Source organism: Manacus candei, unplaced genomic scaffold (genome assembly GCF_025592945.1).
Source record: "Manacus candei isolate 608988 ecotype Guabito, Panama unplaced genomic scaffold, ASM2559294v1 h1tg000088l, whole genome shotgun sequence".
NCBI classification, from domain to species: domain Eukaryota; kingdom Metazoa; phylum Chordata; class Aves; order Passeriformes; family Pipridae; genus Manacus; species Manacus candei.
This window is the reverse complement of record NW_026138136.1, coordinates 3886695-3898868: the sequence shown is the minus strand read 5'-3', so window position 1 is coordinate 3898868 and position 12174 is coordinate 3886695. Positions and strand designations below refer to the sequence as shown.

Sequence of the window (12174 nt, the reverse complement as noted above, 5' to 3'; positions counted from 1 at the left end):
AAAGTTAATCATCCAAAATGGATGATTCTGTATTTGTTAGGTTGTTTTAAAATATTTTCAGTAAACTAATACACATTAAATCACATTGGTTGAAAATGTTTCACCTATATGAACCTTACCTTACCTTTAATAACCTTTGATGTCTCAGCTTTTTCTTCATCCCTATTAGTCACATCAAGTATCAGTCCAATGCTTTCTTTAGACCTCCTCTCGCTATTAACACACTTTAAAGCTATCTTCTTGCTATCTTACACAAAACTGGCCAGATTCAACTCTAAATGAGCTTTGGCCTTTTGTGTTTTTTCCCTGCATATACGAACCACAGCTCTGTACTCTTCTTGTGAAGACCTGATCTCACTTCCAGTGATCATACAAATTCTCTTCCCTGTTGAGCTTCACAAAGAATTCCCTGTTCACTCAAGCTGGTCTTCTGCCCCAGTTGCTTGACTTATAACACAATGGAATTGTCTGCTCCTGTGCTTCTAAATGGTGCTTCTTAAAAATTGACCAGCACTCCTGGAGCCCTAAGCCCTCAAAAGCAGATTGCCAGGGTACTTGGCTAAATAGTCCTATGAATAGCTTAAAGTTTTTTATCCTGAGCTCCAGGGTAGCAACCCTGCTGTCCTTTTTTCTCGTTATGCTGAAAACTCAACCATTTAACTCAACCATTTCATGATCACTATGGCCAAGACAAACACCTATGATTGCATCCCCTATGAATCCTCTGTTCACAAATAGTAAGCCTAAGAGGGCTTGGCTGACTGAGTACCTGTGACAAGAAGTTATTATCTCTACAAACATCAAGAATTTCCAAGACCAGTTCACCACAGCAGTATTATGTTCCCAGATGATGTCAGGGAAGTTAAAATTATCCCATAAGGAGAAGGGATACCAATCCAGAAATTTCTCATAATTGCTTATAGAATAATTTACATCCTAGCTGAGTACTCAGTAGTAGGCATCCACTACCACATCTCCTTGTTTTCAATCCCTCTAACCCTCACCCAGAGGCTCTCAACCACATGAGCACTAATCCTAAGTGCTGTACAATCAAATCTTTCCCTTCCATATAGCATGACACCTCTAACTTCTCTGCCCTGCCTGTCCCTCCTGAACAGCCTGTAGCCCTCTATCCCAGCACTCCTACTGCGAGACTCATTTACCAAGTCACGTAAATACCAATTATATCATAGCTCGGTGCTCTGACCAATGCTTCCAGTTCATCTTGTTTGTTTCTCGTGCTGTGTGTGTTGGTGTACAAGCATTTCAGATATGCTCCTGAGCTCTCTTGTGTTCCCAGGAGCAGTGCAAGTGTTCCCACTAGCACTTACCACCCTCAGGTGATACCATGCCAACCCATGTCTTACCTACTGCAATTCTATTGGCATCCTATTCCCCCATTAATTCTAGTTTAAAGGCCTCTCCATCAGTCCTGCCATCTTATGCCCAAAAAGGTGTTTTACCCTTCAGGACAGGTGGGTCCCATCAGGCCCCAGCATACCTTGTGTTTCACAGTCTCTTCCATGATTTAAAATCCCAAAGTTTTGGTGGAAACACTAGTCCCAGAGCCAGGTATTGATATTCTGTGCTCACTTGTTTCTTTAAAGTATCTCCACATTATTGGGAGGATTGAGATGAAACATTATACTCCCAAATTTTTTTAGTATTGTACCCAAGGCTTCTGAAATCTCATTTGATTGACCTCAGACTTTTCCTTGCTACATCAATAGACACATGAAAGAGCAGGACTGGGTAGTAGTCTGAAGGTTGGAATAACTTCTTCAGTCTTGTGGTGACATCCCTAATTCAGGCCCCAGAAAGGTAGCAAACTTTCCTGAAAATAGAGTCCAGTCTGCAAATGGGTGTTTCCATTCTGCACAGGAAGGAATCACTAATGAAAATCACTCACTGTTCTTTCTCCTCATCACTGGTCTTAATGCAGGTTTTGTTGGGAGGGGTTGGTTAGCTTCTTCTCTTAGCTCTGGTCTTTAGTTTTTTTCTGTCATTATACTTGTTTTGCACTCCCATGGCCTCGCTGAGTAAAGCCATCTCACCGTGGCTTTCAAAATTCCTTATGTTCTTCTTGAAAAGTCATTCAGTGCCAAAAAGCTTCATATATTTTTCTCTTTTACAAATTTTCGCTGCATATGATGTACCAGTTGGAGTGATTTAATGTCAATTTTCACTTACATTAGGAAGGTATAAAAGGCACCAAATGGAACATACATCTTATTATGTGATGTAATGAAACACCACTTTTGGTTCCTATTTCAAAGAAGTAACAGCCTTTTATTCATTGCATATAAATTGCTCTTGAAATCTAGTTAGTGGGAAAACCACTGTATATAATTATACAGCTTGTATTATATAGCTTGTGCAGTCTCACATTCAGCAAATGATGTGCATGGAGGGAGTATGCTTTATGAAAATAAGCTGTGTTGAATTTTTTAATGCAGTAGTCAGGTCATTTTAAATAGTGAGATCATGAAATGAACATCTTTGAATGACATTTTTTCTTCCAAGATAAGAGAACTGTCCACATTCCCATCTATTTGCTTTTGCTTTCAATTCCTGTGAGTTATTTTTGTTAAACTCTGTTGTCTGAATATATAATGCCTTTTAGTCTCTAGAATCCTGAAAGTCTCCTCCCACAGTGCAAGTGGCTACCTAAAGTTATATCAGAAAGGTCTCTCCTCCCAGATTCAGCTGGCTTGCTGGTTTTGTTGTAACAAGATGAGCATCAGGATTTCAGTTTTTATGCGTGACTCATTCTTCTGGTGAAGTATTTGAACTCCTATATCCAGTCACGCTTTCAAGGCTCCTACACCAGTTAAATCTTTCACTTTGAAGTCCTGAAGCAGTCTAGCAGGTCTCTCAGATTAGAAATGGATTCCTGTCAATAGGAGGGTAAATGTCTGTTTTACACTAGGAATGACCTCCTGCATTTAACAACATCTCTTTGCTTAATATAAGTTTTACCTCTGACCTGTGTGACTGTGGCTACCTGGCCACCTTTCAGAGGATGCACCTTTCAGTCTTTCACTGGGCCTCACATTCTGTGTCAGTACATATATTAAAACCAGACATGGCACAGCTCTATGAACAGACTAATATAATTATCTGTAGCTTATTACAAGCCTTTAATTGGGACCAGATGTGACAGTAATTAACTGCTTGGAGGAGGAGGGAGATGATAGTTTTGGGATGAGCCATCACCACTTTTCTCCTCTTAGACAGGCAGAACATAGTCTCTTCCATCAGGGCATTAGTGGACATCTTGTCAGTTTTAAGCAACATTCTTCCCTTGTATCAAGTCTTCCGTATCTTCAAAACATAGCTTGGATCAACAGACTTCCTTATATCTAAAACCTCTAATAGATGGTTGGGATTTTTTTGTCCTGAAACAAATTAAGAAACATTCCAGAAATGGTCAGGAAAAACCTTAACACAATAGCATGCCTTTTTTTTTTTTGTCTTGTATAGATACATTCTCTTTCTTGCTGGTGTTATTTCAAATATCTGCAATTGTATAAGAGATCTATTCTTCACAGTCCCTTTTGCTCTGCACTTGCAGTTCATTATAGTCTTTTATTTGTGATGCTATAGTCTATTGACACAAAAATTAGCATAATTCCATACTTATGCTCACATCTTAAGATCCCTGCCTTTTAGAGGAGTTCATTATGAAACACAACTTCTGTGTTTAGAACTTTTTTACAGAAAAATTTTGGGGGAAATATGGTTGTAAATGAACACAGATTTGGATAGTTTTGTTAACATGACAGAAGCATGAAAGATGCTGAGGCAGAAGGGGCTGCTTTCCTGTGCTGGGCTGACCTGGACAGCAACTAAGTGCCTGCCAGCTACTTGCTCTATTCCAACTTCCCCCAGGACGATGGAGGAGGGAATCAGAAAGGCAAACATGTGAAAAATTCATTGGTCAAGATAAAGGAGCTTTAAGAAGTGAAAGGGAAAAAAAAGGAAAAAACCCCAAGCAATGCAAAATGTCCAACCAGCCGACTGAAGACCAGCCAGTCTCTGAGCAGCTGCCACTGATACCAAACCCATGGCTTTTATTGCTGAGCGTGATGTCATATGGCATGGAATATCTCTTTGGTCAGTTGGGGCCAGCTGTCCTGGCTATGTCCCTGCCCAGACTCTTGCCCAGCCCCAACCTCCTTGCTGAGGGGAGAAGCAGAGCACCCTTCAGCAACAGCCAAAACAGTAGTGTGTTACCAGTACTATTTCATCCAAAATCTAAACCACAGCACTGTATGAGCTGCTATGAAGGAAGTTAACTCCATCCCAGCCAAAACCAGCACACTTCCCAAAAGAATAGGTATTTTAAGCACATTCCGATATTTTTGATTTCTCTCCCCATAAAAATGTTTCTCTGAGGAAGACTGCTATTGAAGTGTGTTTGATTTCAGTTTTAATGACCAGTGGTACCAGTCAAATCTGGACTTTATCAAGTGGTTTTCTATCCAGTAATCATAAAATGTGGTTCAGCTTCTTCTTTCTAATGCTTTTAAGAGGCGACTTTTTCCTCTATTTACACATGAGAGAGAGCTCTTTATATCTTTGTATTAGCACTTTGCCCCAGTGCCACTGATGAAGCTTCTGCTGATCTTCCTGCTTTGACTTTTTTTCTGTCATGAACACTTTTCTGATTTTTGAGAAACCTTATGTAAGAAGCAAATTTAGATGTGTCTGAGGATCATTTCTAGAAAATCTTTGTAAGTGCCTCTGAAACTTCCCCCTTAAGCCTCTGCTTAATTTTTCTGTATTCCTTTACTGACTGCAAGTTTTTAAGGATATGGTATTCTTGGTTGACAGTTTTTAATTAGTATAATACAGCCATGTATAATTGTTTATCTGTATTTCTTTTCAAGATGCCAGTGATCAAAGAGAAGACATTTACATTGGAAATCATATACCTTGTTCAGAAAGCTTCAATGGTTACTGTATACATGGAAAATGTGAATTCATTTATTCCACTCAGAAGGCTTCCTGCCGGTAAGTCCTGCATGCTTCCAAAATGTGATTGAAATTGCTGTAAAGCTTAATCAAAATGCTCTCTAGACATAATTACAGGATGTATCACTTTGCTGTTACCTAAGCAGTGGCACAGGGGCCGTATCCCTGTGCTGTGGCAGCACTCAGCTGCTCCAGTCATGAGAGGGATAGTGCTCAGAGGAGAGGCTCAGTGAGTCAGGTAAATCAGAAGCTGAATCCTCCTGAGGAATGTAGCCTTGATGTTGTCTTCTTATTTTCAGCTGATAAATCCTATCTAGAGAAAAAAACCAAAGCAAACAAAACAAAACAAATATTAATAAGCCTTTGTCTTGCATTGCTTCTCTGTAAGACTCTGCTTTCACCGTTGACCTCTCTTCTTATACTATCTGTACATTTTATTGCTCCTGTCATAAGCTCTCTCTAGAGTATCAATATCTTATTTTTAACGTTTCTTACCCTTTGTCGCAATAATAGCCTTTATCTAGAGAATATAAAATTGTAAAATATTCTTTAGCCCACACTTTTTATCTATAGTGTGATCTAGCAGCTCAATACACTCAGTATTAAGCCACTCAGTGTTTCCCAGGATATCTGAATGTTCCTTAGCTCCCAAATAAATTTTTTCCTTTAGATTTCACCAATTAAATTCTGTATCTTTGTTTTCCTCCAAAAATAAAATTTACTTTTAAGTTGGTTATAGAAAAAGGCCAGTTCTTCGTAATAAAATGCAGTGCCCTACTTATTAGAAGGTTTCACTCCTGAACTTTTATCTTGGAAGCTTGTACCTTCCAATGTGGCTGAAGATGCTATAACTCTTTGCTTTCCTTTACTTTTGACACTTCAACTGTAAAACCGTTGGATACTTTCACATTTTCTCCCTTGATCTTTATTGATCGATGATATTTAGAGGTTTTTTGTACTGACAAGATTTAAGGGTTTCCAGACTGATCAGAGAGCAGGAAGCCCAAAAGGCAGAGCCAGTACGGTTGTCAACTTAAGCATTTGAAAGCTTATATTATTTCTTTTCCCATGCAAGACCCTTTCTTGTTTATTTTCATCTTTCCATGTTTTTCTCTTCGACTGGAATCAAGAGAACTCAACGTGGCTTTGCTTCTCTTGGGAAGCTGTGTGTATCCCTCACATCATCTTGCTGGGCATTAGGCAGCGCTATCTGATTACAGTACTCTTTTGATCTAGAACTGTATTTAACACAGTTTATAATGTATTTGTCCCCAAAATATGTGAAATAGAGGTATTTCAAGGAAAACATTCCTTTCTGAATTAATTGATTTTTAATTCCTCTTAATTTTTTTCTGGAACGTGGTAATCTCATAGTAATTAATTAATTTATGAATCAATGTATATTCAATCATTTATGTAATTATTATTACTCTAGAATTACTGACAGGCAGTGTTTTGATGAACTTAATTAATACCCCATCCCTTTAAATTCTATCTTATAGTTACTTGTAATATTACTACTTTCAGCTATGTATTTAAACAGCCTGAATCGTATCTCAGCACTGGACGTAGCACACCAAACCTCGCGTGATTCCAGTCAAGAATTTGTGACTATCAGTTCTTAACCCTGAGTATCAGATCTCCTTTGGATTTTTCTTACCTATTAATATACTGATGGTGTCATACGTTATGCATGTTTCCTACTAGAGTAAAGTTATTAAGGAAACAAATGGTTTATATCAGACATCAATCTACCATAGTAATCATGTACTTCTATCAAAGAAAAAAATTCTCTCCTTCTCTGGCAAGGAAAATATAATGCTGAATGCTGGGGGCAAATTGTTATTTTCAAATGCTTTCCATTCTCATACACATCTAGCATATACATTGTTTAATTTGGTCCTCATTTACTGGTAGTGATATATGTGAGGTATCAGATGACCTATAAAACTGCAGAAAATACCTGCAGAGAGCAAATTCTGATTTTTGCTTTCACTGGGGGCAATGAATGTCCTTGCTTGTTGTACAGGACTGCCAGCAGGCAGGTGGGAGAAAGGTTTTGTATTAGCCAACTGCATAGCATTGTGTTTAGTGGCCTTTGCACAGGTGGGATCTGGTCTGTCTCCTGCTACCCTTGTCCTTATGGCAGGCTGCTTCAAGGAGGCACAGTTCAACCCCTTACAAAGAAATCTAAACTTCTTTATGCTAACTCAATTAATTGACTGATTGGCTTATTTTGATAAATCCTTCCTGACCTCTATTGATCTTGCTATTATGCTAATACTATATTGTCTTTTTATGTATTAATGGAGCAGAATGCTTTTAAATCTGTTCTACTAGTTTAAGGTAGCTAGTACTTCATCTTACTTGAATCTCCATCCACTATTTCTCAGAAATAGTTTCTTGTCACTTCAGTGTTTCTGAGGAAGCATCTTTGAATTTTTTGTACACACTACTGTTTTGGCTGTTGCTGAAGGCTTTGTTTTGCCTCCTCTGCATTAAAGCAACTTTCACATTGATAACACTTCAACTGTTACCTTCTTTAATAAAAACAAGAGCAAAGTAACAAAAAGAATTCAGTCCTCTTGACTAACAAGGAGAACGCTTCCTTTTTGTTTCTTTTTGCATGATTACCAACATGTTCCCTGTCCTCATTTTTCTTGTGTGTTTATACAGAATTCTCTTTATTCCTTCCTTAGCTACCACTGAGCATACTTACAGTATATGACAGTTTTTCTTTAACAACTCTTACTGGAACTTGGTTCACGCCTGAACCAAAACTCCTTACACAGCAGGTCATGGCTGGAGAAAGTAGAGTCACAAGATTAGGAACATGTAAACACCGACTATTATCCCTGCATGCAGAGGGGGATTAGGAGTTGCATTAGCAGTTGTAGAAAGGTCTTTGGTGTAGTGATTTTGTTGCTCCAAACAGAATTAACTCCTACCCTAGCACAAAGCTTTTGAATGGACGAGTCTGATTTTGTGTTGCATTTGGGCTTGTCAGATCCAGTTTACAAAAGGATTATTTCTCTGCCTGCATGTGAGTATTTCTTTCTGCTACAGAGCTAGAGGCCAACAGTATGATTCAGTTGTCCATAAAGACACATTCGCATCAGTCACTTCTAAAGGACAGGTGTACAAGGAATTTGCTCAGGGTTGTAAGTGATGGCCTTTGATTCCACAAACTTCAGCTCAGTGTCTTGGGTGGCTCTTGCATTTTCTTGCTATGCTTCATTCTCTTTTGCCTTGGGACATGAATTGCTCGAGAGCACTGCCTGAACTGTCATTGATCAGGAACAGCCTCTGCTGAGTTTCTCATTGAGCTAACTGCTGCTTGCTCAGGCAAGGTACCATTTGGAACAGCTGCTTCTCTTCTGTCTCCAGCCATTTTTCCCCCACCCCTGGCCAATGTTTTTTGATTCTTCCATGAACCCTCACTTGAACAGTTGTGAGCCATTTGGTTTTCTAACCCGATCTCCATCAAATTTTGTCTTGGTGACAAAGCAGGAGGAGGTTTGGAGCTGGTTGTACCCTATAGGCTTTTGTAAGTTGCATTTTGAAAAAAGGATCTTCCTTTTTCCCCATATTTCAAGGTTTCTCTTCCTTTTTGTCATTTCTCTTCCTTATTGACCATGGAGCTGAACGAGTATATTTACTTTGTGTTTCAGTAGCATGCTTCTTTGTGTTTCATTTAGCCTTGTCTGCTTTTTTCACCCGGTTGCTTAATTCTTCGTAAATATTGCACCAATATAATAATGACTCCACCTATTTCTTTTGGCAATTCAAGTGTCTTTTCAGAGGGCCACTAGTAACCTTAACCTAAGCAGAGCGTATCTCTTTGCTCTGTCTCTTGTACCATAGAAACCCAAACCATTCCCTAACCCAAGCTGTTACCACATCTCCACCTTCTTACTAGCTCTTTCTCAGCTGGAGTCACCTTGCTTTTCTTATTTTATCTGCAAAATGACTAAGTTGTTGTCAAATTACAGATTCTATGAAATATTCCTTTTTTTTTTTTTTCAGATGTGAATCAGGATATACTGGACAGCACTGTGAAAAGACAGACTTTAGTATTCTTTATGTTGTCCCAAGTAGACAAAAGCTTACGCATGTTCTTATTGCAGCAATAATTGGAGCTGTACAGATTGCCATTATAGTTGCAATTGTCATGTGCATAACAAGGTAGGTAAAGACAAAAGCAGTGAAAACCTACACATTGTATAGATATATTTTTCTGCATTTAAATGTATGATGCCCAACATTTTTCTTTAACATATATCCTAAAATACCCCCATAAAAACTACCTAATGACTGAAACAGAAGGATTATGCAACATCCTATCTCCCCCTTTGTTTTTTGGTCACAAAAGACAGATTTTTTTAAATTCCAAAACCACTGGTAACCACTCTGAATCTCCAGACCAAATACACAGCAGAGCAGATCAGCCTTGAAACACATCCAAAAGGTCAGCTACTCTGCTAGACATTCACTGGACTTATTGAAGCATTGCTGATACATTATAGAAGATACGATCCCCGGCTACCACCCAGTGAAACCAGAGAGGTTGACAAGGTGCTGTTCCCTGCAGGACCACTGTAAGTGGTGTTACATAGAGAAAGAAGAAGTATCCCTCACACCATATATATTTTCTGAAAATTATTGTGCAGCTAGTCCCATTATTAGACACTGTCGATTGGAACCTATTTTATGAAATGTAAAGGTGCAGAAGCACAGAATTCAGGTTTCTGGGTTGTCTTGAACTCTCACCCTCAGTAAAAGCTGAGATGAGAGCCATGGGTTCTTTTTGATGACAAGGGATTCAGTTCTAGGACTTGAACCAAACAAGGACTAAGGGCTCTGGTATAGATTAAGGATGGCTTAGTTACATTATAGGTGTATGAAGCATTTAAGTCCTGTATTTGGGCATCCATGCCACACTTTGCCTTTTCCTCCTCAAGTCATCCTTCAGTTTTTCAGCTCCATTTACTCTGGGCTGTAAAACTTTCTACTACTGCATAGTGCATGGCTTCCCAAACTCAGGGATGTAGAGTGACACCCCTATGAATGAACAATACAGGCCTCCTTCCCTACATCCCCTGTAAAGTTCAGCCTAGAAGATACATGTACATGTATAAAACACTGCCTGCACACATAAAAGAGTTACCTGGCTCATGCAATTGATGTCGTCCCTTTTTCCCTCAACACCCTACTGGCCAAAGCAGTGGTGTGGAAGGCTCTGGTTCAGCTCCTCTTTCAGTCTCTCTACGATCATTCCCCACCTCATGGTCTCTTTTGTCTTGCTGCATCCCGACAGGACTGCTCCATCATGCATTGCCTGCTGTCTGACTGGCTAAGTCCCATTCCATTCGGAGTTGCCGGATTTTGTGAATCCTTTCTTAGCTACGTGTCTGACCCCAAGAAAGGGATCACCTGAGTCACCTCATAGAGAGTCCTGGGTGGACTCTTTCATGGGCTTCTGCGAGCAGCCAGGCACCTTGAGGCCCAGCACTTCAGGAGGCTGATTGATCCAGTCTTACCATCCACTGAGTTTTAAGAAGGAAATATGTGTAAAATAAATCTAATACAATTATTTACCATGGAATGTGTTTCACTGGATCAAGGCTGAAGGGTGTAGCACCGTGCTGGTTTCAGTCTCAAGTTCAAGCAGAGCTCCCTTATGAGTGATGTGGGGTCCTACAAACATCCCCAGTCCAGTACTGAACAGCAGGAGCATCCTTCCAGTCAGCACTGCTCATAGACTCCTTGCTATTGCTAAGTACAGGAAATTAGGTCAATGTGTTATTGTTAGGCTTAATTTTATGTGGCATATATAAAATCAGCCCTCCTTTTTTATTTCGTTCTCTTTTTTTTTAACAGAAAATGCCCCAAAAACAATAGAGGACGTCGGCAGAAGCAAAACCTAGGCCATTTTACTTCAGATACATCATCCAGAATGGTTTAACTTAGTGCTTTTTATACCTACATTGACCATGTGATGTACATTTTTATTATATCTTTTTTTAAAGAATGGAAATATTTATTTCAGAGGCCTTATTTTTGAACATTTTTAGTGTAACAATGTTGGTCTGTATTCTGAAAGCATCAGCTCTAACAGCTATGGACTGGTTTAGTATCTTTACTTTTATGTTTTTGAATACAGTAGTTCATTTTCTGTATCTGTGTCACATGGTTATATAATAGACTTGTGCTTTATCCATGGAATGTAATATTTTTGGGAACACAGATTTATTCCAACAATGGTTGTAGACTTAAAAAAACCCCAACAAACCAACAAAAAAAAGTCCACATTACCTAACAAACAAGGCATGAACTAAAGGTAAAAATGTTTACAGCTTACTTTTCTTATGAGGAACTAGAAAACACTGTGTTTAAATACCGTAGATATTTAAATGTTTTTGGAAGTTAGTAACTGATTTTTTAGACACTGCCTATCGCATGAACTGTGAAGCTGTGTGCTGTGTGTAGTTGTAACATATTTATAAAATGTGTGGGCTGGGTCTAAGCACTGCCATCTTCATAAATAATTCCAACAATTTATTTTTAAAGAGGAAAATTATAAATTTCATAATTTGGGAAGTTACCTGGTAGAACAGATGGCGCAGGTCCAAAAGAAGTAGGTCTTAGTAGATTTAGGTACTGTAAAAATTGGTGTTGAATAATTGAACAAAAACAATTGGAATAAAGCCTACTTTATCACTGTTAAAAACTGTTTTAATACTTCTTAAACTTTTTTAAAGAAAATACATGTTTTAACACCTACAATACGGCTTGTATAGTGTTTGTGATTAAAATTAAAAAATAAAAGTGAATGAATTACTAGTGCTCTTGTATAGAGTATTTTCAAGAGCTAAAGAAGTCCATCCAAATTAGTCTGCTGGTCATAGTTATATTAATAGACTGTTAGTTGTCGTTTGAAAGATCCCAAGATAAAGTGTGAATAGGATGTGTTCAGCTGTTTTAACATGTAGTTTAGGCTTTCAGAATTTTGCATGTAGGATTTAATAATTTGTTCAATAAAAAAAATGCTTTCAACATTTTGAACTGGAAAAGCATGTCACAATACAACGTTTTCACTATATTGCCTCTGGTTTAGTGTGTTTATTTGTTACCTCACGGGGTAATTGCAGCAAGCTGAAGACCTGAATTTGTTTTGCTGGAAGAAAACAACTGTGC

The 12174-nt window shown here is 38.6% G+C and overlaps 1 protein-coding gene across 1 annotated transcript in view; it reads left to right on the top strand.

The window, feature by feature from the left end:
* The window catches only part of TMEFF1 (transmembrane protein with EGF like and two follistatin like domains 1), a 120727-nt gene extending 108648 nt beyond the window's left edge, over positions 1 to 12079 (top strand). Inside the window, 3 exon segments of the mRNA XM_051812850.1 lie at positions 4893 to 5016; positions 9004 to 9162; positions 10858 to 12079. Coding sequence (XP_051668810.1) covers positions 4893 to 5016; positions 9004 to 9162; positions 10858 to 10942 — 368 coding nt within the window. The 3' untranslated portion in view covers positions 10943 to 12079.
* Positions 12080 to 12174: the final 95 nt, after the last annotated feature.